The sequence below is a fragment of the Pinus tabuliformis genome, chromosome 4_2, assembly GCF_031772625.1.
Source record: "Pinus tabuliformis cultivar Carrire ecotype Pingquan chromosome 4_2, CPIR1, whole genome shotgun sequence".
In the NCBI taxonomy this organism is placed as follows: Eukaryota; Viridiplantae; Streptophyta; class Pinopsida; order Pinales; family Pinaceae; genus Pinus; species Pinus tabuliformis.
In genome coordinates this window covers 614,650,709-614,677,904 of record NC_142304.1, presented here as the reverse complement: position 1 = coordinate 614,677,904, position 27,196 = coordinate 614,650,709, and the positions used below count along the sequence as shown (strand labels likewise).

Here is a 27,196-nt window from a genome sequence, read left to right as displayed (position 1 = left end):
GGATCTCAAAACATAACATGACGAATCGTGACAACAAGTACATCACACAGATGATTCTGCATCACATCAAGCAGGAATCATGAGAACGAGTAAGAAACAAGATCCCACATCAAGAATCAAACAGGGGTCTGTGCAACACAATTCATAGCAAAAGAAGTACATGAATAAACTGCATGTACCTCACATCCAAGGGCCATCTGAAGAAGGATGTCAAGCTACTGAAGCTGGTTGCACGTCGAATCTCATGGAAATGGTTGCTTGCACATGAACGCTAACACCTCCACTCCAATTAGAAAAGTGGTTGGAAAATGAAATGAGCAAATGAAAAATCTGAATGCACCATCAGATTTGTGGCGTCGAGTAGTGCAAAATTGACTGTCAAATTTTTGAATTATGAGAAAGTGGGAATCAGGGGCTCAAGGAATCTTTTAGATTCCCCCTAGATTCCTCAAAGCTTCCCTCCTCCAGGTCCTCTGCAAATTTGTTGCTCAGATCAGGAAACTGACTGCACAATCGGGTTTGTGTCGCTGAGAGGTTTAAGATCCACATAAAATTTGTCCAATTTGGACACTACAAAAATTTCACCCTCTTGGAAATTTTGCTCAGTCATGGTTCCACCTGCATCAAAAATTAGTAAAAAAATATTTTACCTCGTTTTCCATGCCTGGTCCTGGTTCCTCCATCTGCGCCCTCGACGCAATGGTGAAATGAATGTTTATATAAAATCCCAGGCGGATTATCCAACAAATCAGTTTAGGTGGATTGGTTAAGGCAACAAATTATGAGGAGGAGGTCGAGTGGTCAAACCCCGACCCCTCTATTTGAACTCAAAACATGTTTCATTCAAACCGCATTTTTATTTTTGGGGGTGGGAAGCTTACCATACCAAAGTTCATATGGAATTTTATCACTATTTACACGTACATGAGCTTTGTTGAGAATATTTACTACAGTATGTGCAGCTTCACTCCAGAAGGTGTCAGAAGTTCCAGACTCCTCAAGCATAGCACGAGCCATTTGTTGAATTGTTTTATTCATTCTTTCCACCATGCCATTTTGTTGAGGAGTTCTGGCAACATAGAACTGTCTCTTTATTCCATGTTGTTCACAAAATTCAAATAATTCATCTGATATGAATTCTTCTCCTCGATTAGATCTGAGACAATTGATTTTTATATCTAATTAATTTTCAACTAAAGCTTTGAAGACCTTAAACTTTTCAAAATGCTTCATCTTTATGTTTTAGTAACCCAATCCAACACACTCTAGAAAAATCATCAATGAATAATATGTAGTATTCTTCTCCACGAGGTGACCTTTTCCTTGTTGGTCCACACAAATCAGTATGAATGAGTTCAAGAGGTTTACTTGTTGATCCTTCTTTGGCATTGAATTGAACTTTGGTTTCCTTATCGAATTGACATGGTTTGCAGATGGTACTTTATGGGATGATGATATCTGGAAGATCACAAACATCCTTGAGCCTGCATGATTTTCTTATTTGAGAAAAGCTTAGATGCCCCAATCTTCTGTTCCATAACCAGTTCTCTTCTATTTTTCTTAGATAACATTTTTCTTGACCTCCTTCTAGTATATATAGATTGCTTAGAGTTATTGTATCTTTAATTATGGTCTTTCCTATGTCAAGCTTACAAACCACACTTTCTTTTGATCGAAACAAAACTTCATTTCCTTGATCACACATTTGACTAACACTCAATAAGTTATGCTTTAATCCATCAACATACATAACATTTCTAGCTTTAACCTTTTCTTTTAGATAAACAAAAACTTTACCCTTAATGATAGTTGGTGTGTCATTTCCAAAAGAGACATTATTTTCCTTTTCTAAAGCATTTTATGAAAGGAGTTTATCTTTATCACCTGTCATGTGTTTAGAGATTCCTCTATCAATGTACCATTGATTTTCTTGTCCTTCTACAAACAGAGATATGCCACATCTTTCCAACTGTACTTCATTCTTTTTCCATACCTTGGAGTTTGATGATGTTTGCTCCTTTTGATATGTTGGCTGAAATTTTCTCCTGCATTCAAATTCTTCACGGCCAAAGTTATTGCAAAATGACCATTCGATTCCATCTTCAAGAGGTGAAAAGTTATTATAAGAGCTCTTCTTGATTCCTGTCACGCTCCTTTGCTTTCTTGCTTCTCTAGTCATGATAGTTTTGTAAGAAACACGTTGAGAAACCTTATGACCAAAGTTATGGCATGAAAAACATTGTCCATTAAAGAAGAAGTTTTTGTGATCATAAAATATTTTGGTATTGTTCACCTTTTGGTTAGTGTTTCTATTGATGTTCACCCTTAGAGTAAAATGAGCATCATTTACCTAGGGAGTACCTTTAGGATTTTGTAGAGGATTGACACATTGTTAACTGGTTTTTGCTGCATTCAGATAGCTTCTGGTGATGGCTGAAGACTTTTCTAGTTGGGATGTTCCTCTAGTGTATCCAAGACCAGTCTTTATAAGAGGAGAATGTTGAATCTTGATGATTTCATCTAAGGTTTTTGATCCTTTAGCAATTCTAACATTCAAAGATTTCTTCTTCTCAAGTTCCTTTCGTAGACTCACTACCTCATACTCTAATGTTTCATTGTGATTTTCCCTTTCTGTGAGTTGATGTGTCAAAGTGTTTATGACTATATTCTTTTCTTCTAAGCATATTTTGAGTTGAGTGATTTCTTCAAGAAAATCTGCTTCTTCTAAGGCATCCATAAACTTATCATTTTCATAAGCCATGAGAAGTTTAATATCTTGATCAGATTCACCGTCATCATTATTAGACAGGGCATCACTATCTTCATGAGTATAATAGCTTCGTCTATTAACAAATTGTTTCCTATTACCTTTTGCAAAATCCTTTCCTTTGTCATGGCTATCTTTATGAGGACAATTAGCAGCATAATGACCAACTCTACCACAAGAAAAACATTTGAATACAAGCTTAGCTCTCAATATTCTGGAACCCAGTTAAAGTTTCTTCACAAAGTTTACCTCATGTTCTTCTGATATATATCTTGATCCCTTGAGATCTTCCTTTTATTTTCCCTTTGTAGAGGCTTTGAAAGTGGCTTCTCCGATTTTTGATGGACTTCCTTTCCTCATTTCAAAGGTAGTTAAAATTCCATGAATTTGTACAACAATAACATATTGTATATCCTGCTTCTCTTCAATGGCAGATACTTTTGACTCAAATTTAGGAGATAAAGATCTTAAAATTTTCTCTACTATAATATCCTCCTTTATTTCTTCACCAAGATTCTTCATACGATTTACAATCACATCTATTCATAAAAGGTAACTAGAAATACTTTCATCACTATGCATCTTGAGAGTTTCATATTGAATTTTGAGAGCTTCGAGTTTGACACATTTTACATGGGAGTCTCCTTTGTAGCTCTGAATGATTTTGTCCCATATTTCTTTCGCTATGTTGAGCTCCATGACTTTGAAAAATTCTGATTTTAAAGATCTATTGTCATATTACAGAGTTCTAAACAGATAGGATGAAAGATTACCCTTCTTACTCAATCAATTAGTCAGCCAGACTTAATCTCCTTATACAATTAGTTTAACTTCAGATCTAATGAAGACATCATTGACAAACAATAGTAAAACAACAACATTGATCAGATAGATCAGTCAGTTCTAAACAACTATCCCTTCCTCTCCATACGCTACTTGGAAGTGTCGAATCCGCATGTATATGCGCCTTCACTGATACGAACCTGTGTATAGATCTGCAAATAATGACTTATAACTTCGCAACTTTTCAAGGCTTCAGATATACCCAGATCATAGAATTTAAAGGATAAAACATGCGTTAAAACTCTGATCTAGCCTATCCATTATCAGATCATACAATGATAAGTCATTTCAAATCTAATGATCCTGATCCAACATTGTATCCAAGGGTGCACAAAATGTTTCAGATCTATATCATAACCATAGCCCTTACAACACAAAATATACTTCAGATAGAAGTATTCATGAAAAACCATTTCACTTGTACACTTATCCCTTTGATCTTCTCCTCCTTATATACTAGAGTCTTTGTCAATACCATGCACCAAAACAACACTTAGAACCTATGGTATTCTTAGACGGGAACAAGTAACTATTATTCTGCTCAATATTGTCGGCTAATAGCATGGTATGGACCCTTGGTATTCTTTAACCTTAATTTTCCATCCCATACGCATTTTTCCTTCTGTGACACTGTGTGCATACGTATACGCGCCTTTTATTCTGTGTACCTACATGTATACGTGACTTGGACTAGGTTAACGAGTGTATATAACTTAAAACATCCTCTTTCCTCAATTTCTTGATTTTGATCTGTAATCCTTTGTCCCATCATCATGTTCTTCTATGACATTACTTTGTTACCTTTGAATAGACTTGTTACAATGTGAGTTGCCATCATACATCACTTTATCATTTCTGAACTAGCCTGTATGTGGGTTGCCATCAAGGAAAACACATGTACCATAATGCCAACACTATCTACCTAAAGCTACTTTTGGATATGTCTCTCCTATACATTATCCTTCTTACCCAAAAAACCTTCAAAATGATAAGTTAACCCACTACCCCCATGTATATGAATAATGAACTTACTCCTTTGCACACAACCCTTGGCTCCTTCTTACCCAAAAAGCCTTCAAAATGATAAGTCAACCCGCTACCCCCTTGTAAATGAATAATGAACCAATAATAACTTACTCCTTTGCATGCAACCCTTGGCTCCTTCCAACCCAAAAATCCTTCAAAATTATAAGTCAACTCACTACCCCCATGTAGATGAATAATGAACATTTAATAACTTACTCCTTTGCCTACAACCCTTGGCTCCCCCATCTCCATTGTGCCCTTGTATAACTTTAGATCAAACCCTATGCTCTCCACGTCCATACAATCCTAAATCAAACTCTTTGCTCTCCACAATCCTACTTGATCATTCCTTTAATGAAGAATTGTTGAGTGTAAACCTAACATGAGTCCCTCAATCTATTTCTTAATGCCCTTCAATTTTTATTTTGACTAACACTATGTCCCTATGTTCCTTGAGATAATAGTAAACTAAAATATTTACTTCAAAGAAATTGTGTTATTGACTTGCAAATTTAATATAACCTTACAAAAATTAATAATTTTAAAAAATAAATTGCATTAACTTGTATCCTTATGTGAAATAATTTTTCGTATTCAAATTCAATGTAGCAAAAGATGTAACTTGTTTTTATACCTAACTTTGGAAAAAACATTATCAGGTTTTCAGTCGTCAGTGTCGTTTGACGTTGCAATAAAACCAGGGACACTCTACAACTTCTCTGGTGTAATTAATGATGCCAGACTTTTGTTCCTAATTTTGAAAGTTTCACTTTGGACAAACTCGAATGTCAATAAAATATCACCACATATATCTTAATTTGTTTGGATATTAATTTTAATAAGAAGTCTAAATAAAAATAATAAAAAACAAAATAAAATAATATAAAAATCGAAACAAATTATTATAAAGTAATAAAAAGATTAAAAAAAATCCTAATATTGTGGTATGTAATTCGGCCTTTATGGAAGCCATCTTTCTCTTTTCGACCCATCAACATATAAAAATCAAAACAAAATAGTATAAAGAAGTAAGAAAAAGATTTAAAAAAAGTCCTATTATTGCGGTATGTTATTCGGCCTTTATGGAAGCCATCTTTCTCTTTTCGACACATCAACATATTCATACTTTGCCTTTTTGGTGTTGTTCAACGGTTTGTTCATTGCACTATTTTATTCAATGTAAACGGTAGAGTGGAGATGATTGGCTACTTGAGATATCGCTTCGTAAAGGATGGAGGTGTGTCGGATTTTTTTGTTTTGGTACGGCAACCTAATGACACTGGTTCTATGTGATTGAATAAATATTAAGTTTATTATTGGAGTGGTAAGTATGTGATGTTGCATTTAGTTTGTGGTGAAATTTATGTTAGTTTAGAGTTGTGTAAATTGAAATTAAATAATTTTTAACAATATTTCAATTTAAATTTTTATAATTTAATTAGTTATTAAATTTAATATATTATTGTTTAATGCATAAATTAGTAATTGCTTCTAAATGTATATAAACACATTAAAAAAATAGAAAATTTGGAAATATCGTTTAGCCCAAAGTTTAAGTTGAATACACGAGCAACAAAGTTAGAAAAAAAGAAAAAGAAGAAGTTAGAACAAAATTCAAAAAACAAATCAGTTTATAAAATCAGAACAACTATCAACTTTTAAATTCAAAATTTTTAAATCAAATAATCTTATATATAATTAATTTTACCACATATTTTCAGAATCAATAGCCTATGAAATTCCAAACATGATCTTTGATAAATAAATTATTTCAGTAAACACAACATGTGGTACACTTAAAGACGCTTTATTTTATTTTATTTTATTTTGATCCATATGGATTTCATCCCTCACCCATTAAATATTAGTCTTTTTCTTTTTTTATAAATTTTTGTGTAAACACAACATGTGGTTTATATACTTAATGACGCTTATTTTATTTTATTTTATCTATATGGATTTCATCTCTCACCCATTAAGCATTAAATATTAGTTTTTCTTTTTTCCTTTTTTTTTGGTAAATTTGTAAATAAATTTAACTTAAAAAAAAAATTAAAATCGAAAATTAAAATTAAATGAGTTGAAAAGATATAAACAAATCAACTTTATTATAATACTTGTCATTAGCACGATACAAGGTATTCCGTTTTTCATTGATTTGTTATTAGTTTTTCTTTGACTAAAACAATTTAAAATCTATCCAAAATTTAACATTACGAAATTATATTTATTATTTTTAAATAAAATTTATTTTTATTTATCTCAAATATGATTGGTTGAAATGTCTCCTCTCTTATTGTGTAATGATGGTAAGAATTGGCTTTTGTGTAGTCTATTATTAATTATTATGTATTATATCACTAATTACTATGTACAATAAATATAAATAATTTGAAAAATAAAATTACATAATAATTACTATGTACAATAAACACAAATGGTTTGTAATTAAATTAAAAAATTCCATTTTTTCATTGATGTAATGTATTGAATAACATTTTAAATGGGTTTTATTTTTTAATTTACAAAAAATTACTTTAAAAAATATAAATTTGAAAAAAATATTTAAAATAACATGTGTACAATTTGTACAACTCTCATTATATCAATCTATACTCTAATGACATGACATCTGTGCTATAATATGAACATTATATAAAGAAATTGCCATTATTCAATATTAAATAAATAATTATTAACTTGTTATCATTCTCTTCAAAATATATATATATATATATATATATATAACCTTTATCTACCAAAAAAATTAATTATATTAAAAAAATTAATTTAAAAAACGTTAAACAAATATTCATATAACTCATTATACAATTTTATTATTGTTTGGAGTACATAAAACACATTATAACATTAAAATATCTTATTAAACTAAGTGGCAGGGAATGCTGGCTACACTGCCTTGATTTATATTTAGTATGCAAACTTTTTATAAATTCTTTATATTCATTACATCACTAAAATCAAATAAATATTTATCTATCTTATTTAGTCAACAAGATGTTTATATATCTTATTCAAACAAATATTTATTAGATAATACCTATATAGCTTATTTAGTCAACAAGATGTTTAACTTATCACATTTTCCTTCAAATAGATACCTATACATCTATGCAAACTTTTTATAAATTCTTTATATTCATTACATCACTAAAATCAAATAAATATTTATCTATCTTATTTAGTCAACAAGATGTTTATATATCTTATTCAAACAAATATTTATTAGATAATACTTATATAGCTTATTTAGTCAACAAGATGTTTAACTTATCACATTTTCCTTCAAATAGATACCTATACATCTAAGATTTTATGCTTCTTTCACGTTAAGATTTTCTTGAAAAATCACATTGAGTGTTCTTAATGTGTTTCTTTTCGGAAAATATGCCCACGATACATATACAATTTTGTTCTATAACATAGATTGTTCATATTTATCTATTTTACTACACTCCCACTTTTCAACTATACTAGTGAATCAATATTATTTGTTTCTAGTTATTGTTAATTTTTCCACACTACTCTAGTTGTTAAAGGTACTATTTTTGATCCACACCACTCTAGTTGTTAGAGGTACTATTCCTAGTCCTAGGTCATTACCAGTCTTGTATGACTATTGAAAAACACTCTGTTTTCCCATTCATGTATGTGTTTTACGCTAACTTAACTTAATGATACTTAAACTAAGCAAGAATATCTACAATGTAGCCCTTATTGATATGTATCAATTATTTGATACCTTTCAAAATTTAATAACTAGACTAAGTGGCAAGAACGCTAACTATGCTACCTTATTTTACTCTTATTTGAATAGCGATACACAACCCTTTAAAATTTATTAACAAACTTGAGGGGGTGCCTAAAAATTTAAAACAAAGGATTCAAATGCAGTTAAAAAAAGAGAGGATACTTACATTTCAGCAACCTATCATTTTTTGAACTACATGACTAAATATTAGTCTTCAATACAATACAAGCGTCAACCAATAATTACCTCCCAAAACCTTAAATGGCAAAGCTTTAGTAAAGTGGCCATCGAGCAATAATAATCATGTCTCTAAAATTTAAACCTAGAAAGTTTCTTGCATGCATACCTAGACACCATGTCTCGTTCTCTATATTTTTCGTCTAAACCAACTTAATTATACATTTTAATCTTTCATTACATTTGATTTTCTAAGCTAATTTGTCTTGACATGATTATTTGCTTTTGAAGCTAATTTGTCAGGACGACAAGAAGTTTATAACGTTGTTCACTTTATTACACTAACCACATTTTAAATCTAACAGAGACCCGTCTACACTCGTATAGTATATAATCGTCGACATTGGTGTTATCTTCTAATCACCACAATTGTAAATCTTTGAAGGCTAGGCTACACAAGGTTGTGTGTTAAGGAAGCGAATCTTGATGCATAATTTTATTGGAAAGGTCTTGTCAATCTGTATAGAGGAGGTCTCCGATTCCTTGCATAATTTTATTGGAAAGTCTCGTCAATCTGTACAGGGGAGGTCTCTGGTGCGAATCAATTCAGTAGTCAACTCATGGCTTATTTACGGTGCTGCTATATTGATTTTATTGGTAAATTTCTTCCTCCAATAACATTAATTTTCCTAGCCATTGAAAATTTGTTAGCTTTTGAGCTCTGTATCATGTTTTCTTCAGAGAAATGTTTTGCCTAAGATCCGAATGTAAGTTGGCAGTGATGTAGATGGAGGATGAGAAGCGTATGGATGAGGTCTGTAAGCAGATGTCTATTCCAGAGACAAAGCTTATGGAACAATCACAGGTTATCAAGACATTGTCAAATAGCATGTTGGATTTGTCTAGGATGATGGAGGCAGTAGAGGATGACGATGACAATGATGAAGAATATATGAGGCCAAATGTCAAAGTGGAGGATCGGGTGGCATATCTACAGAGGATGGAGGTGGAAGATCCAGATAGATGGATTGCGCTAACTAGTGAGGGAGAGCCTTCAGGCTTTGCTCCCTCCACATATTCTTAAGTGACTTAGAAGATGGGGCTCATTATTCGTTGCTCATGGCAGTGAGTCCCTAAACATTTGAGCAGGCATTATGATGACAAGAAGAGGATGCAGGAATGAATGCCACTGCGAGGCAGCACATTGGCATTAGCATCATGACATGTTGTAGATGGGATGGAGTTTCCAGGGACCTGAGCATGGGTTTGGAGCAGATTCTTGATTGAGTTTGAGATTGTGATAGGATGTTGAAGAAACAACCAATGGTGGCATGGATAAGGTACATTCTCATAGATTGAGTGCTACGGTTGAATTAGCTACCCAATCAGTTCAATGGCATGAGGGCAGGTAGTGCACTGGGTTTGTGTCATATGAATGTCTTGGTTTCGACTAAGATGTTGTGTTGGCTGGATTATTATGCAGAGGAGTTCACATGATGGAACAACACATGATGGAGACTGTTGTATTATATATGTTGCAGGGATGTTTTCAATATATAGATGGATTGAATTCATGGATCAAGAAGATGATTGTTCGTAGATCACATACTGATGGGTTATGTGGCATTGGTATGGACATACTGGTGACAGATGGAAGTTACAGAGGATAGTTGGATTGCCGAGGACGGTAATGACCTTAGGTGGGGGAGGATGTAACGCCCTAAGGTAGTTGTGACGGTCAAGCGGCACGGGCGCGCCCACCGGGCGTGTTGAACAATGGAAGCGAGTGAACCAACGAGTTAGTGAGGGGTGAGACACAGGCGCGAGGGTGAGCTGCGGTTGGCAAGCGAACGGGCAAGTGTGGCAAGGAGCTAAGGCTGCAGACTTATGGTGGGTGAGCGGGCAGCTCGAGCCCACGAGCTGACTTGAGCCAAATAGCAAAGGGGCATGAAACGACGGTAGCACATAGGCAGGGCGACGTGTCTATGAACCGATATGTTATGGTTGGTGGGTTGGTCGAATGCCCCACACAACGGGTGGACACATATATATAACTGGCGGTGAGATGGAGTTGGATCATCGAACCATTCGACCAAGCAACAAGTGCGAAGTTGAAGTGCGAGCTAAGGCACACAGTGGTTTTGCAGTTAGGTGCAGAACGACAGTGCAAATGAGCCTGCATAACGGGTGAACTGAAAGGCGTGAACGAAGGAGCTCGGGTAGGGTGACACAGTGTGTGTGCCCGCCGAACGAAACGTTGGGCGAGTTGGTTGCGATAACTCATGCAGGGTGATCCGCGGGTGGGAGCGCCCGGTGAGGTGAAACAAAGTGCGACAGAGGTGTTGGTTTGTGAACAAAGGTGTAGTAGGCGTGCGGAGGTGCCTGAGTTGGGTGGCACGGTGACATGGGTAGCGGCGCCCGAGTTGGAAAACAACACGGCAGCTAAACAAATGTGTTCAGGGGTAAACGACGAGTTGGGCAAGTCGTGTGGCAACCATGCGGGCGTGCTGACGAGCTGGGAGACCGAGTTTGCCGGGTGAATGTAAAATTTGACTAAGTGTAAATTTAGGGTTTCTCAAGATTGTAACCATAGATAATTTTAGGGGCGAATGTTCGCCCTTTGGCGAAATTAAGGGGTTTTAAATTTTTAGTGGGCGAATATTTTGTATCTAGTACATTTTTACAAATCACCTCAAATAGCCCAACTTATTTTAAGAGAGAGGGTAAAAAAGGTAAATTTAGCCCTTGAAATTAGGAGTTACAACCTTCCATTCGCCCATTTTCAAGAATAGGTTTTATTTAAGTGAATCCATTCACCCATTTTCAAGAATATGTTTTATTTAAGTGATTCCTATGGGCCAAAGGCCCAAATACCATATTTATAAAAGAGGTATGGTAAATTAATAAAAATATAAATAAATGAGAGGTATGGTAAATAAATAAAACATTTTTTATATTTACTCCATAAGTCACCTTATATACATGCAAGGGTGTAAACAAATAAAAAATATAAGTAAAGTGGAGGTATGGTAAATAAATAAAACGTCTTTTTATACTTACTCAAAAGTATGGTAAATAAATAAAAATATAAATAAACTAGACGCATGGTAAATAAATAAAACATCTTTTTATATTTAGTCCATAACGCTCGTTCTATTTATGAAGGCTCAAGAAAGAGGTTTTATTTAAGTGAATCCTATGGGCCAAATACCATATTTGTAAAAGAGGTATGGTAAATGAATAAAAATATAAATAAACGAGAGGTATGGTAAAAAAATAAAACATTTTTTTTATATTTACTCCATAAGTCACCTTATATTTACGAACACTCAAAAAATGAGTTATATTTAGGTGAAACCTATGGGCAAAATACTATGGGACAAATACCATGGACTAGATTGTTATTAATACCATGCAAAAAAACATTATTAACCCTAATATTAGTATTAATAAAAATAAAAATGGCACATGGTATTTACCCATGGTATTCACGAAAATGGCACATGGTATTGACCCATGGTATTCACCTGGAATGTAGCCTATTTAAATGGGGAAATTAAACCAGCATAGATCCATCTTTACTCTGGATCTACTAACCCTCGAGAGGTATCAAATATTGTGATATGCAAACTAGCATAGCGTGAAAAAATATTTGATCCGATCAAGAGTAAAAATGGATGTTGTAATTTAATGTATGTTAAACATTTTAGCTTGGTTAAAATAAAAAATAAAATAAAAATCAACTATTAATTTTATTAATTTTTATAAGCTCCAGGTTTATGATAACCCATGGTATTGACCCATGGTAATACCATGGTATTCATGTGAGCATATACTATTTAAAGGGGAAATTCTATCATCTTAGATCCATCTTAATTCTGGGTCTACCAAGTGCTCAGAGGGATAAATAGATTTCATCCCCCTAAGAGTGGTAGATGTGGAGTTAAGATGGATATAGGTTGGCTTTTATGATAATGAAGATATTAAATAGACTTAGAAAAAATATATTGTAAAAACATCTTAAGGTGAATGGTTAAAGCATAGACATTGGACAAGTATATTTGTATACTTTTCTTTTAATTGAAACAAATCCAGGGCTAAAAGGAATGGATTGATTGCACTAGTCATCCTTCTATAACTTTCCAACATATGTTGGAGTAAAAAAATTGTAATTTGGGCAATTTTTCTAATTGCAAATAGGAACATAGTTGTGTATTGAGAGGGTGGTTACGAGGTCCCTAGAAGTGATGAATTTGAATTTTTCTTGGTTTTATATATAGTATTAGTTTTTTTCTCATGCTTTCTGTGAATGGCACAGGTGAATTTTATCCTACACCCACTAGGTTATCGATATGTAATTTTGGTAATTTTGATTTCAAAAGATATTTTAAAGAAATGCAATGATTTCATTTGTGTATTCAATAAACACAAGATTTTATAATTGAGTAAAATATTCGCCATGCCTCGTGAGAGATTCGCCAAAAAATTATATATACATATCATATTATTGATAAAATCGCCTTCCATTTTTCCTATATACCATAGAGATTCACCCATTTATTATAAATGTAAATTTAGGGGGGTTCTTAAAATTTTCCCTGATTGTAACTTATATATATATATATATATATATTGTGAGCAGACTCATTACAGGGAGTTGCCCCTCCTTTTATAACTATTGTTCATTTATGGTTAATGTTGTTTATGGTGAATGTTAATGGGTTTCACTGTGTTATAATGAAAACATATATTTGGTAAAAGAAGAAAATAAATTAAGTATTGAAAGTAGGCGTAGTCCACGATCGCAAGTATTGGTGAAAAGAAAGTGGTCAGTGGTGCCGCACTTCCTATAGTGTGGTTGAAAGAGTACCACGAGTGTAAGGGCATAACACGACCCACCTTGAGGATCATCTCAACATAGATTTTGTCAGCTAGGTCATGTTATTTGACGGGAAAATTTTTGCTGCTGCATGACGACTGTAAATTGCTGGCAGTTTTGAAGTTGGAATGAATGCAAGATTTATGTATTTCTGTATGGTCGGTGCTTCAATCTAGTGCAGACCAGAAATAGCTATACGATACAAACAACATTTGTACCATTAAAATTGTGCAACATAGTTTTTGGCATTATTACAAATTTGGTATCTGATAAAGTTTCAACACCTTTCAGATTAATCTAAACTATGGTATAATTCATTTGAAATTCGTTTTCCTGGATCTCCTCGGAAGAAACAAATTGAAATATGATGTTTGTCTAGAATTTATTTTTTGCCTAACATCTCAATTTAGGTTGTTAAATGTTTGTTATGGCTTCTTATTAATCCCAATTTTCAGTTACTTTAATTTCTGCGATCCATTGATAGCTCTGGTCTGATGTTTTAAGCTGTTGAATAACTTTTTGTTTAAAGATTAATTTTGTAAATATTATATATGATTGGTATATTTAAAGAGGCCGAAAATGAAAATTCTCTATTTATTATAATAACAACATTTTCAGTTTCAAATTCAACCCTTACTAGCAGTGTAGGACATTGGCAATGACCTTACACTCTTTATGTTTAGCGGAGGAAAAACAACCAAAAGAGGCAAAATCTTTGTCTTACTTTAGAAATAGAAATGCTCCAGATCTTGCCTTTCTTTCTAATAATAGTGAGCACTTCTGGAGGGTTCATGTAATGGCCCAAACAACTTATTATGGTCATTCAAGATCGATGCATTTGAAGATCATAAACTTTTGAGAGATTATAAACATTATACCATATTATTTCATCTAGAAACAAATCATATTTATTTCATGGTGTTGGATTAAAACACTTTTGATACTGTCACTTGTAATTCTGATAGTTGTCTCTGGAATGTTTACAATCGAGGATTCTGTCTTTTTTGCCAATGTGCAACTTTTGACTATGTTAATTTTGTCTGTCTATACCCACCACTGTCTTCACCCGGGGCATTTTTTCCCTCAATTTCTAGTGTATCTTCCCTCAATTTCGATCAGTTTCAGAAAACATAAATATACTTCTTCCAACCTACTTTATCCGCCTTTCATTCATTCTTTTCACTTTTCAACTTGATTTCAATTCAGGAAGTGTGTACAGTGTTGTGTCTGAGCACTTATAGGATGAGAAAATCCTGGAAACAAACTTTGATCGTATCTTTTGCTCATACAGTTTAAAGTTTACATAACTTTTGAGAAGTGCAATTCAAATATTCTACGTCTTGAAACATAATTATTCTATACTGTGTCTTTCCGTGTTTTTTCACCATTTTTTTCAAGTTAATTTTGTGTTTGTGGTGGAGGAGCTCTGCATATTTTATTTTTTTCCTTTCTTTTATGTTTTCAACTTAAGTTTATTATTCACATGTTTTCTGTATTAATATTCAATTATTTACTAATCGTATATTTGCTTGCTTACAATTTATCAATTGACCATTTAATTATTTACAATTTATTTTAAAATTATTATATAAACTTTACATATACTATTTTTTATAAATTATTAAATATAAATTTATATTTAAAATTAAAAATACTAATACACTTCAATTTAAAAAAATAAATAACTAAATATAACCAAATTTGAAAAAAAAATAATACATTACATAAAATAAAATAATTATAAAATTATAAAAAACTTAATCCTTATCCATATTTTTAAATTGAATACGAAATTTACAATTTTCCTTTCGATATCTTATATAATATATTTTATTATTTAAAATTTTCTAATTTTCGATATTATTTTGTTATTTTAATAATTTTAATTTTACCTAGTTATTTATATTTTATATTCTTTTTTACATTATTCATTATTTTTCTTATCAATCTGTAAGGCATTCCTTCCTTTGTTGCTATCGATGTTGATCATCGTACATGACCATCAAGCCTTTCTCCATTGTCCATGCTTGGGAACTAGACCTTATAGCGTAGGCGTGTTGTAGGTGGCATTGTGGGTAAAGTTCTAAAACTTCAAGTGTTTTGTTATATTTACACTAGACGTGTTTTTTTGCAAGTTTGGGTGAGCAAACATTGTTCACCTCAGCCAATGCTTGCTTTCTATTTTTACACCGAAGGTGTTTTCTTTGTCAGGTTCGGGTGAGCATACACTATTCACTGTGTTTTTTTTTTTTTTTTGGCTTCAAGTGAGCATACACTATTCACCTCAGCCAATGCCCGCTCTCCATTTTCATTGTCCTTTGTCAAGTTAAAATTCAAAGCGTGGAAAGGTTTTTCACAACCATTTTTTGTTCCCCTTCGATCTAGATGCCATTAACTAAGGTGCATGATATGAAATTAGCAATTCGACTTATGATATGAAATTGGCAGAATTGTTGGATTGTTTACCATTTGAAATTAGTTTCGCTATAGGCGAGTTAGCGGAAGTGATAGAGAAACGAGAATTCATTGGGAAACAACGAGACGAAGGCACTGAATTATTATTACCATGATCTATAGTGCGATCGCCATCAATTTTTTCATTTTTTGAAACACAACTTTTATTAACCTGGACACATTTTTTTTTCTTATGTGTGAAGTCGGTGCGAAATTTTTTGATGATCCCCAACATCTGCAGCCGACGTTTGACACAACGATGGGCTATGTGGTGGCATGCGATTTCGCCTATTCTTGATTCTTTGATGGGTAAGTAATATCGAAGATTTTGTTATTCAAAGACGAACACATAACTTATTGGTTGTTGCAGGCTCTTCATTTTACTTTTCTTGGACCTCTGCAACTCCAATTTTTCTTTCGTTGGGTATGTCTATGGACAGGCACAACCATCAGTGGGAGCAGAGGTTCAACTTCAATCGACCCATTCCCGATTTCTCTGTTATGGGTTACATAATTCCTTAATTCATTTCCCACTGCTGCACTTTGTTACTAGCCTCCTTTAATCATCTCTATGATAACCTGTTGATTGGGTTTACTAAAATCTAATGAATTAAGGAATTATGTGACCCAAAAGCATTTAGATGTTTTTTCCTTTTTTGGGTTTATGTCAATGTAAATTATTCTGGACATTCCATCTATTGGAGTCCCCTCTACAACAACTAAACAAATGTTGTAAAACCTTGATATACTTTCAATGTATTCCTCTTAACATGAGTTCATTGATTTCTTATGAAACCAAATTATTTCCTAGGTAACCTTAGTCTGATCTATGGAGTCTTAAAGATTGTGACTCTTCAAATGGAAGATAGGGTAGAATAGGTAGGCTACAACAATGAAACAATTTCTCAACTTTGAAAGGGATAATTATGATTTTCCAACATGCAATTCTATGTGCATAAATCACAACACAACTTGGAAAAATAGGCCCATAACAACCATCATTAATAATCCTGAGTTGACAACATTAACAACCTTATAAAATATTTTTTTCTCTTATTGTGAATAACACCACATATGAAAAAGGCACGTCCAAGCATAAACAACATGTTTGAAAAGACAAAACCAAGTAAAATATCGTTGCGCAATGCAAATAATTCTATTTTCAAGAGTATATGATGCTATGATCATCTCAATCGTGTTTCCAATTATATCATTCAAAAGGCCTCTAACTATGGGACAAGTGAAAAATGCTTGCTTCTCTGCTACAAAACCTATTTTCTCAGGAAAAGGTGTTATGTCCAACCAACTGAACAAGAAAAATCGTCTATGTTATCCCTTTAAAAATGAGCTAAATTCACAATTCTCTTGATTTTGTTTCAGTGTAATTAGAGACAGTAGAGGAAGGTCATAAAAGCAAGCTTGTCAGTTCAACTAGGTATCGTGTAAGTGTTCACCTTTTAACTTCCTTCTTCCTTACCCGAAGCAACAACAACATGATTTGGAATTCTGCAATAGATGAACCTTAAAAACTCAACATAATCTCAAGAATAGATTTCTAGCTATATATCCAAGAATGCTCGGAGGAATCCAAGCAAGGTACCAGATGATGAAGTATCCATATTTGATTACTTTGAAAATGGAGTGAAGCACACACAAACATTTAATGAAAAGAGAGGTATATAGTCGAGCTATTTGTTTCAAAAATTGTGAATGTGTTTCCCAAAGTGACTATTTGACATAATATCCAAAACATCAGCACTGAATCCATGTCTAGCCTCCCGTATTTTTTCAAAACCATCCGATCTTCTTCAAACATTTTTCTTATATATCAACAAGGGCACTTTCTACGAATCCATTTATAGCTGATCCAATTTTGATGATTTGAGAATGGATCTGCTTCCTCTTTTCAACAATAACTAGGACATTGCAAGCACTGAGAATGCTAGATTAGGTCAAGTGAAAGGGTTTCATGCCAATTCACTGCATATGCTGAAAGAGATTTTAGAGCATCCTCACTTTGCAGATTTTGGGCATATATTGTTCAATTCAAGGGAGGACAAAAGTGTCTGTTGTGAACTCATGTGGTGGAAGATCTCGACATCTGTTTTAGTTGGAAGCTGGTTTTGAATGCACTTTCTAGAATTTTTGAACAAGTGTATAATTGTGTTGTTGTCATACAATTGTATGGAGTAAACCGAAGGTGGAACATAGATGGTAATAGTTGTATGTTGTTTCAAGCTAGGGGTTGCACTCCAATGAAACGTTGCCACCTAGCCATAGGATATTTGGAAAAACAACCCATAGTGAAACCCCCTTTGGTAAACTTTGAATATCCCGGGGTCACACAATTCAACTGTGATCGTTGATATTTGACTGCCAACGCCCTGCATTGAAAGCTACAGGGAGGTTTTGCATTTTTTATTTGTGGGTATGGTATATATCCCACATTGATAACGTGGATGAATTTTACGGTGTTTATATACACCATAACTTTCATCCTTTTTGTATGTGTAATGCACCATATGGTTCTCTTCTCTTGTGGCTTCGAGTTTGGTAATTGATAGACTTTAATGAAAATTACTTGTAACCCTAAGCCTGAAAAGTCGAAATTTTACTTGTAACCGTAAGGCTGAAAAAGTCAAAATTTTTAAATCTGAAACTTAATACGAGAGAGCGTGCCCACCGATTGTGGAGGAGAGGTGGGTTGTGGTTATTGATGGAATGAGTCCTGCAAGAAAATTCAGAAGTGGGTTGTGGTTATTGATGGAATGAGTCGTGCAAGCAAGTGCAAGCAAATTCAAGATCACTGACTCTTTCACCACTCATTGGAATCATGTGCTCTCCAAATGGATTCTAATTTATGTCCCCTTGGAGATAGTGATTATTCAATTTTTTTTTTTACCTTTAGACATCAATCATGGCCGAGTAATTTCCTCTTTCAAATTTTCTTAGATACAAAATTTATGTTGCAACGGGATTGTATGGTGTTAAGACTATATGATATTCGATAACATTTACTTTCAATATTATAATTTTAATGTCAATGTTATCGAAAGTTATTTATTTATTAAATGTTATTTAAAATAAAATTATTTTTAAGAAATTGTCGAATTATTTTTCATTGTTTAAAACTTTATTTTTGTCCAATATAAATAAATTAGCTAACAACTGAAAAATAGAAATATTTTGGTAATAGTCAAAATTTAAATGGTATGGTTTTCTTAAATAACATAATGAGTTACTAGGAATTTGTAGATAGAAACAAATAATCACTTTGTTCACTACAATTAAAATTTTAATTATGATAGGTTTTTTTCATTTACAAAAGAAAATATACACACTTAAATGAACAAGAATTTTATATATACAAAGAACAGTTAGTTTAAATAACATGATTTTCTTAAATAATAATGATGAGTTAATGAGCATTCGTGAATAACAACCAATATTCTATGCCCACTACCATTTTCAAAAGATGCTGGAATCCAATCATTTTTATATATAAATATATGAAACGTTTTTGGTATTTCTAGAATATACCAAAACCTGCGAGAGATAATCTATGAATGTTATTTTTTTGAAAATGAAAATTATTTTAGTATCCTTTATTTCATTCATGTATGGATTTTTTAAGATCATTTCCAAAGTTTTAACTTTTTCTCCTCCAAAATTCATTTATATAATGCTAAGAGTATGAGAGGGTCATGTAGAGTCATGATTAGCTTTAATGGAAAACATATAGCTTCTTTTGCATTTGTGATGAGCATAGTTTTAGACAATAAAGTAGAAGTTTCAACACTTTGGAAATATATTACTCTTGTTAACTCTTGAATTCATGAGGCATTGCCTCTTTTAGGGAACTCTATGCTTGCCATCATTGCATGGAAATGGCTCAATGAAATCTCCTCTCCCTCCTCTCACGCATTATACAAAGACCCTAATTTCTAATCAAGAAATTTGAATAAAGTATCCTTTTTTAATACTTTTGTGACAATGATTTCATTGAAAACACAATGATAAGCTAGGGCCTCATGATAACAAAGGTTGACTCATCACTAATAAAAATGACTTGATCCATCTTTCAATATATCCTCATCTATGAACTCTCTTGGATGTGTAACACATAAAATGTTTCAAGTAGACAGATTCTTTCTACTAAGTCATATCATGTAAAAGAGGAGAAGTGAGCTTTATTACCCATTGTCTTGCCAATGCGCCCATCCAGTGGATGAAAAGTTAAAACCTTATATGCATGTATTTCTCAAATAAATACAAAAAAGGGGTTAATTTGTCCCTTTCAAAATGGCTTGAAGTCGGCTAGATCAATGCGACTGATGTATACATTCACCAATGGTTTGTTTACAGACAACAAGAGATATAAGGGAGGTCTCACAAGAAGAACTTGGAATATCTCCTCATTGGAGTTTTACAAAGGTACGTGGTTTGAAGTGTTTGTATTTTAATTCTTTCATGGCCTCTGTTATCACCCAAAAATTCTCAAAACATCATTGTGTCAACTCAACTTTTGGTCATGATTTCAAGGAGGTCTAAAGGTCATTTTAGTCTTGATAAAAGGGTAAGTTATAGGGTTTGAAGTCTTAAAATGTCATTTTTCATTTCCAAATAAAGTCCTTTAGGTTCACTTCATGCTCAAATATGTCACATTTTCCATTTAGAAGTCATTCCATTAAGTTTAGGGTTAAATTTTTGCAATCATACAGAAATCCACAGTTTCGTAACGCAGCTAGTAGTAAACTTCCAAGGGGGTTCGTGAGTAATTGAAAACTCATTTTTGAAACCTGAAAGAGGTTTTTCTTTCTAACGTACTTAAATACAAAAACCTCTCTCAGTTTATTTAAATTCATTATGAGGTGGGAGAACTTTATGACCCAACGTGCGCTACGAAACTGCTGAAAGTCATTAAGAGAAAAACTCTATTTTCTGGTTTTAGTAGTTCACTTCATGATTAATTTTTGGCCAAATGAAAAAGTCTTTTAGAATTCTAAAAGATGTTTCTCTTCATAAAATCTCCAGCTACAATAACCTCTCTCACTTTCCTCAAAGGGTTACCAGTTGAAAGAAACAAGGTTTTCTTTGAAGCCATATTTTCAGAAATCAGAATTTTCCAATTTTACACATGTTGTTCAAAGACAGTTTTTGGACAGATAGGTCATGGATCAGCAGGGTTGGTAATAATGTTGGAGGCATCATAAAGGTCGAAGACATGGATTAGCCACTATCAAAGAATTTATTTAAGTCTTAGATAAGGTTGTTGAAACATGTTTTAGGAGTTTCACTCCTATTTGTATTAGGACTCTTAAAAAACAGTTAGTTGTCAGCTTGTAATTAAGAGTTTGTTTTATGAGTAGATAGGTGTCAATTTTAGAAATTCGAATTCTCCTAAGGATGGATCATAGAATCCAAGGTTGTAAAGACTCTATATGAAGCATGAGGTCGAATTCCTCAGGGTTGGCAATTTGATTAGCAAAAGAAGTTGTGTTATTGTAGCAGACTGTGTGTTTTTCAAACTTAATACAGAGATCAGTTTTACTACTCAAGATTCACAAGGGGTTTATGTGTTTGATATTTCTATGGCCTTTTTCAATTACTTATTTGCAGTGGTATGAGCATGTGTTACTTAGAATTCATTGGAAAATGCTCTAACTTCCTTCACATGCTTGTAAACTATGTTTATTCACTGTGTTACTGTTTCACTTATAAACCTAAACTCCAAGTGCCTTGACTTCCATGTTTAGCTGATTATGATGTTTTGTTGAAGACTATCTTGACTCCATAGCCCAATAGATGTTTTCTAAATCTTTTATTCAACCAGTTATACATTTTTGTCCATTTTTATTTCTAGAGTTAGTCATCTAATCATTAATCAAAAATCTTAAATATATTGAGAGAGCCCTCTCAGGTTGAGGAGGCTAAGCCTGAGCCAAAAGGTTGGTTTGAAATAGTTACACTGAGATTGACTTGATGAGCAGCCTATCAGGGTCATATTTTGGTGATAACAACCTCTATGTTTCATTTTGTACAAGGAATATGTGTTTGGGGTCATGCTCTATTGTGTAAGATTCTATGGAAGTGGTTGTTGTCTTGATTATGCAACTATTTAGTTTTGTTGTAGTGATTTAATTGTAGCCTCATTGTTAGTTCTAGATTTGCTTGTCCACATTTTTGAAAAATATTTTTTTACAATCATATACTAAGAATGCCAAGAAAGAGTAAGATATTTGTTTCTATATATAAATTCCCTTGCAATGCATTTTACTTATTCACAATTTTTGAAGGTGCACCATGAAACATTCTCACATAGGCCAAGTGGTTATGTATCATTATATCATTTCTAAGGTTCTGAAGTATTGTAATAAAAAAAATGACGACTGAAGAAACAATTTTTAGAAATGTCATTGATGCCAGAATTGTATATTGATCTATAAAAATTATAAAACATTTTAATATATTGCGAACTCAACTAAGAGACAGTGAAAAACTGAGGTCATCCTTAGTCCAATCATTATAAAGTGTATCCTGCGTAGTGAGATAAGGAGTCTAAAATTTGAAAGAAATTTCCCTTTGGCCTTTATTTTATTTAAAGTTTTTATGAGGATTTGATGTATTTGAGATGCGTTTCCCAAATGTTTTATGATAATGCATTTACATTGAGTTTTTTATTATGTTCAAAAGAAGTTGGATGAGATTTGTAAATGTAATTAGTGATTTTAATGACTCAATTATATAATTTTAGTGGTATAGTGGTCACCCAAATTATATATTTTCATGGAAAGATGTGGTGGGAACAATTTTTCTGATAGTGCCGGATTTATTTTTTTGGTACGGCTACCTAATAAGACTTTGTCCTTCGATGTGATTGAAAAAACATTGAGTTTATTTTATTTCAAGGTAAATACTAGTATATAGACGATTCAGTGAACAAGATGATAGGATCATTCACAATGGAGAACGTCGGATTCCTCATTTGAAAACCGGGCATCGAGAAGCAAATCGGTGGAAAAAAGTAGTGAACAAATAAGGACGGCACATTTTCGTAATAGAACTTGGAAAATTAAGGGCGACAACTATGGGTTTTGTCATTTTCGTAATAGAACTTGGAAAATTAAGGGCGACAACTATTGGTTTTGTCATTGGCTCGATATTTCTGGATAGAAACATATAAAGGGACTTGTGGGGGTACTCACACAAATGAAAAGGTTGAAAGGTGCACATGGAGTTCAAATGTATTTCAGCGATATCTTATGCTTGCTGTCATTGACATGATCTTTATTAATAAAAGCCTCTAAAAGTGTCTTTTTCTTTTGGTGTGGACAGGGGCCTATGCCCTGGTGTCGTACTTTGAAATTCAAAAAAGATTAAATCTGGATTGGTGGATTTCATTCATATCTTAAAATGAGTGCGGAAGTTCCCACGTATACCCGCTTATCCACAAGGAAATGCGATATTTCAGCATGGAAGTTTGATCTTCCAACTTACCTTATAACACTAACACTTTCTTAAAAGATTACAGTGAATTCTTTATTTAATTTAAAGCAATTCACAATGAGTCTTTCCTTAACAACCGCTTCCATACTAAAATTATCTTAAAATATTATAGTGGACACTATATTGAATTTAAGACAACTTTTTAGGGGTTTTTCGGTCAAAAAAGGATTCTTTCTTATCGTCTCCGCTTTTTTCTCTTTAAAGAAACTTTAGTTAATGATTTAAAACATAAAATAGGAACAATTTGATTGAAATAAGCATCATCAAATCAATCAGCCAGAGTCGAGAGTGACCCACCTGTAGAAAGTTAATCAGCAATTTTTTCTTTTTTTATAATACTTCGAAACCACCCTCGTATGTGTGAAAAGTTAATCAGCCAGCTTTTCCTTTTGTTATAATAATGGAAATTTATATATAATTAATCAATAATAACAGTGACGTTGCCTGGTAATCCGCCCGAACTTCGAAGTAATACTTCGTTTTCTTTGGGCCACATGTTATCACGTTCGTCCAACCAGTTCAAACGTTGTACGCTGAAGCCATTCTGCGGAGCACCATTCCCGAATCCCCAATACTTCTAGAAGTTACACTGTTGGATCAGTCAAACGAGCGAGATTATTATGTGATGCACGACAACCCGGCCACAACCACATACATCCGTGGAGGTTGATCACCAGCTAACGAATCTGTTAACAGTCTCCTATTCCAGTTGTTTACAAGAATCTGCCTTCTAAATGCATTCCAACATTCAAAAATGAACAGCTTTGCCGTGAAGCAGACATTCTAGAAATACTTTAACGAGTCATCCCAGCAGTATCTAAACTCTCATATTAGTCACAGAATTTGAATGGTTCACGTTGAGTGTCTTGGTGCATGGGAATTTTTGTTTATAGGATTAGAGATTTATTTTTGACTAATAATTTGATTAAAATTTTACAAAATAAATATTTTAATTTTCTAATATTTAATTTATAATTTCTTAAATAAACACATACTTTTAACCATTAACCACTGAACCTCAAATTATCTAAACATATAAACATATCCATTTATATTTATATCATTGCCTTATCGAAACGTTATATATAGCCAATCGTGCTATCCTCTACAAACGTATCATATCCATTTATATTTATATCATTGCCTTATCGAAACGTTATATATAGCCAATCGTGCTATCCTCTACAAACGTATCAGGAAAGACCAGCTCTTTGCAGCAAAGACAAACAATCATCATCCTCTCATCATTGCAACACCGTTGTGTTCCGTGTTCGAATCTCCGGGCCGTTTCTCGATCATGACTCAGCCGCTGCTCAGGAAACGCAACCGTGAGCACGAGGCTCTGCCGGACTCCATAGACGTCCAGGAGCAGAAACGCTTTCACGGCGAAAAAAGAGACCAGTTTCTTGATCTACTCCAATTAGATCAAACTTTAGCAGAAGACGGCGAAGAAGATGAATTCTCTCCCAGTGAGGAGGCTGTAAGCGGAGTCATGAGAACCCTGGAGGAAGAGATCGCCACGACATGTTCCACTTCTTATCCTTCCCCAAACTTGGGGTATAATTCTGCGGCCACTGATAACTCTGGCAACCACGAAGGCCTAACTCGAGATACAGACTCCGGCGTTGATTTATGTTACCTCCTGGAGGCTTCAGATGACGATCTTGGCATTCCTTCGAGTCCCGTTTGGGACATAACAGAAGAATTCTGCCCATCTTTGGAGGAAAGACAGGAGAGTTTGACGCGGAAGCCAAATCTTAAATCGCTTTGTGAAAACTGGCACTTCGTGGACGAATTCGAAAACTATGAACTGTTCGAATTCTACGAGCATGCCTGGGATGCGACCCCCCTTGAGGATCATCTCAACATAGATTTTGTCAGCCAGGTCATGTTATTTGACGGGGAAATTTTCTCTGCTGCTTGAGGACTGTAAACTGCCGGCGGTTTTGAAGTTTGAATGAATGCAAAATTTCCTTATTTCTGTATAGCCGGTGCTTCAATCTGGTGCGGACCAGAAATAGATATGGGATACAAACAACGTTTGTCCCATTAAAAATTTATTTATTTTGTGCAAATTTTGCGACATTGTTTTTTGGCATTCTTATAAATTTGGTGTCTGACATGGCGGATTAATCTAAAGTATGGTATAATTCATCCGAAATTCGTTTTCCTGGATCTCCTCGGAAGAAACAAAATGAAATATGATATCTGTCCAGAATTATTTTTTTTGCCTAACATCTCAATTTAGGTTGTTAAATGTTTACTATGGCTTCTTATTAATCCCGATTTTCAGTTATTTTAATTCCCGCGATCCACTGATAGTTCTGGTCTGATGCTTTAAGCTGTGGATTAACTGTTTTATTAAAGACTAATTTTGTGAATATTATATATGATCGGTATATTTAAAGAGGTCGAAAACGAACATTCTCTATTTATTATAATAACATTTTTTCAGTTTCAAATTCAACCCTTACCAGCAGTCTGTGACATTGGCGATGACCTTATCCTCTTTATGTTCAGCGGAGGAAAAACAACCGAAAGAGGCAAAATCTGTGTCTTAATTTAGAAATAGAAATGCTCCAGATCTTTAAACATTATACCATATTTATTTCATCTAGAAACAAAACATATTTATTTCATCGTGTTGGATTAAAACATTTTGATACTGTCACTTGTAATTCCGATGGCCGTCTCTGCAATGTTTGCAATCGAGGATTCTGACTTTTTGCTACTGTGCAACTTTTGATTGTGTTAATTTTGTCTGTGTACCCACCATATCTTCACTATTTCCTTTCGATCATTTTCAGAAAACATAAATATACTTCTTCCAACCTGCTTTATCCACCCTTCACTCATCCTTTTCACTTTTTAACTTGATTTGAATTCAGGAACTGTGTACAACGCTGCGTGTGACCACTTATACGATGAGCAAATCCCGGAAACAAACTTTGATCGTATCTTTTGCTCTTTACAAAACTTTTGAGAAGTTCAATTCAAATATTCTATATCTTGATGCAGAATTACTCTGTACTGTGTCTTTCCGTGTTTTTCCACCATTTTTTTCAAGTTAATTTTGTGTTTGTGGTGGAGGAGCTCTGCATACTTTATTTTTTTCTTTTCTGTTTGAACTTAAATTTATTATTCATATGTTTTCACTATTAATTAATGTTCAATTATTTACTAATGGTTTATACACTTGGTTACAATTAATCAATTGACTATTTAATTATCTACCATTTATTTTAAAATTATTATATAAATTTAACATTAAAAAAATATTATAAATTATTAAATATAAATTTATATTTAAAATTAAAAATACTAATACATTTCAATTTTAAATAACACAGAATTAAATTAAATTAAATAAAAATTAAATAACTAAATATAACGAGATTAAAAAAAATAAAATTAAATGCAATTTAAAAAAAAATAATACATTACATAAAATAAAATAATTATAAAATTATAAAAACCTTAATCCTTATCCATATTTTTAAATTTGATTTACAATTTTCCTTTCGATATCTTATATAATATATTTTATTATTTAAAATTTTCTAATTTTCGATATTCATTATGGAATACATTTTTATTTTGTTATTTTAATAATTTTAATTTTACCTATTAAGTTCTATATTCCTTTTTTACATTATTGATTATTTTTCATATCACAATGTATAAAATAAAATAATTATAAAATTATAAATAAAAACTTAATCCTTATCCATATTTTTAAATTTGAATATGAAATTTACAATTCCTTATCCAT

General features: G+C 33.0%; 1 protein-coding gene across 1 annotated transcript; it reads left to right on the top strand.

The window, feature by feature from the left end:
• The first annotated feature begins 24,560 nt into the window (after nucleotides 1-24,560).
• LOC149170820 (uncharacterized) lies at nucleotides 24,561-25,597 on the top strand. Its single transcript, XM_089427370.1, has one exon. The coding sequence runs from the start codon at nucleotides 24,722-24,724 to the stop codon at nucleotides 25,346-25,348; it is 627 nt and encodes a 208-aa protein (XP_089283496.1). The 5' UTR covers nucleotides 24,561-24,721; the 3' UTR covers nucleotides 25,349-25,597.
• Nucleotides 25,598-27,196: the final 1,599 nt, after the last annotated feature.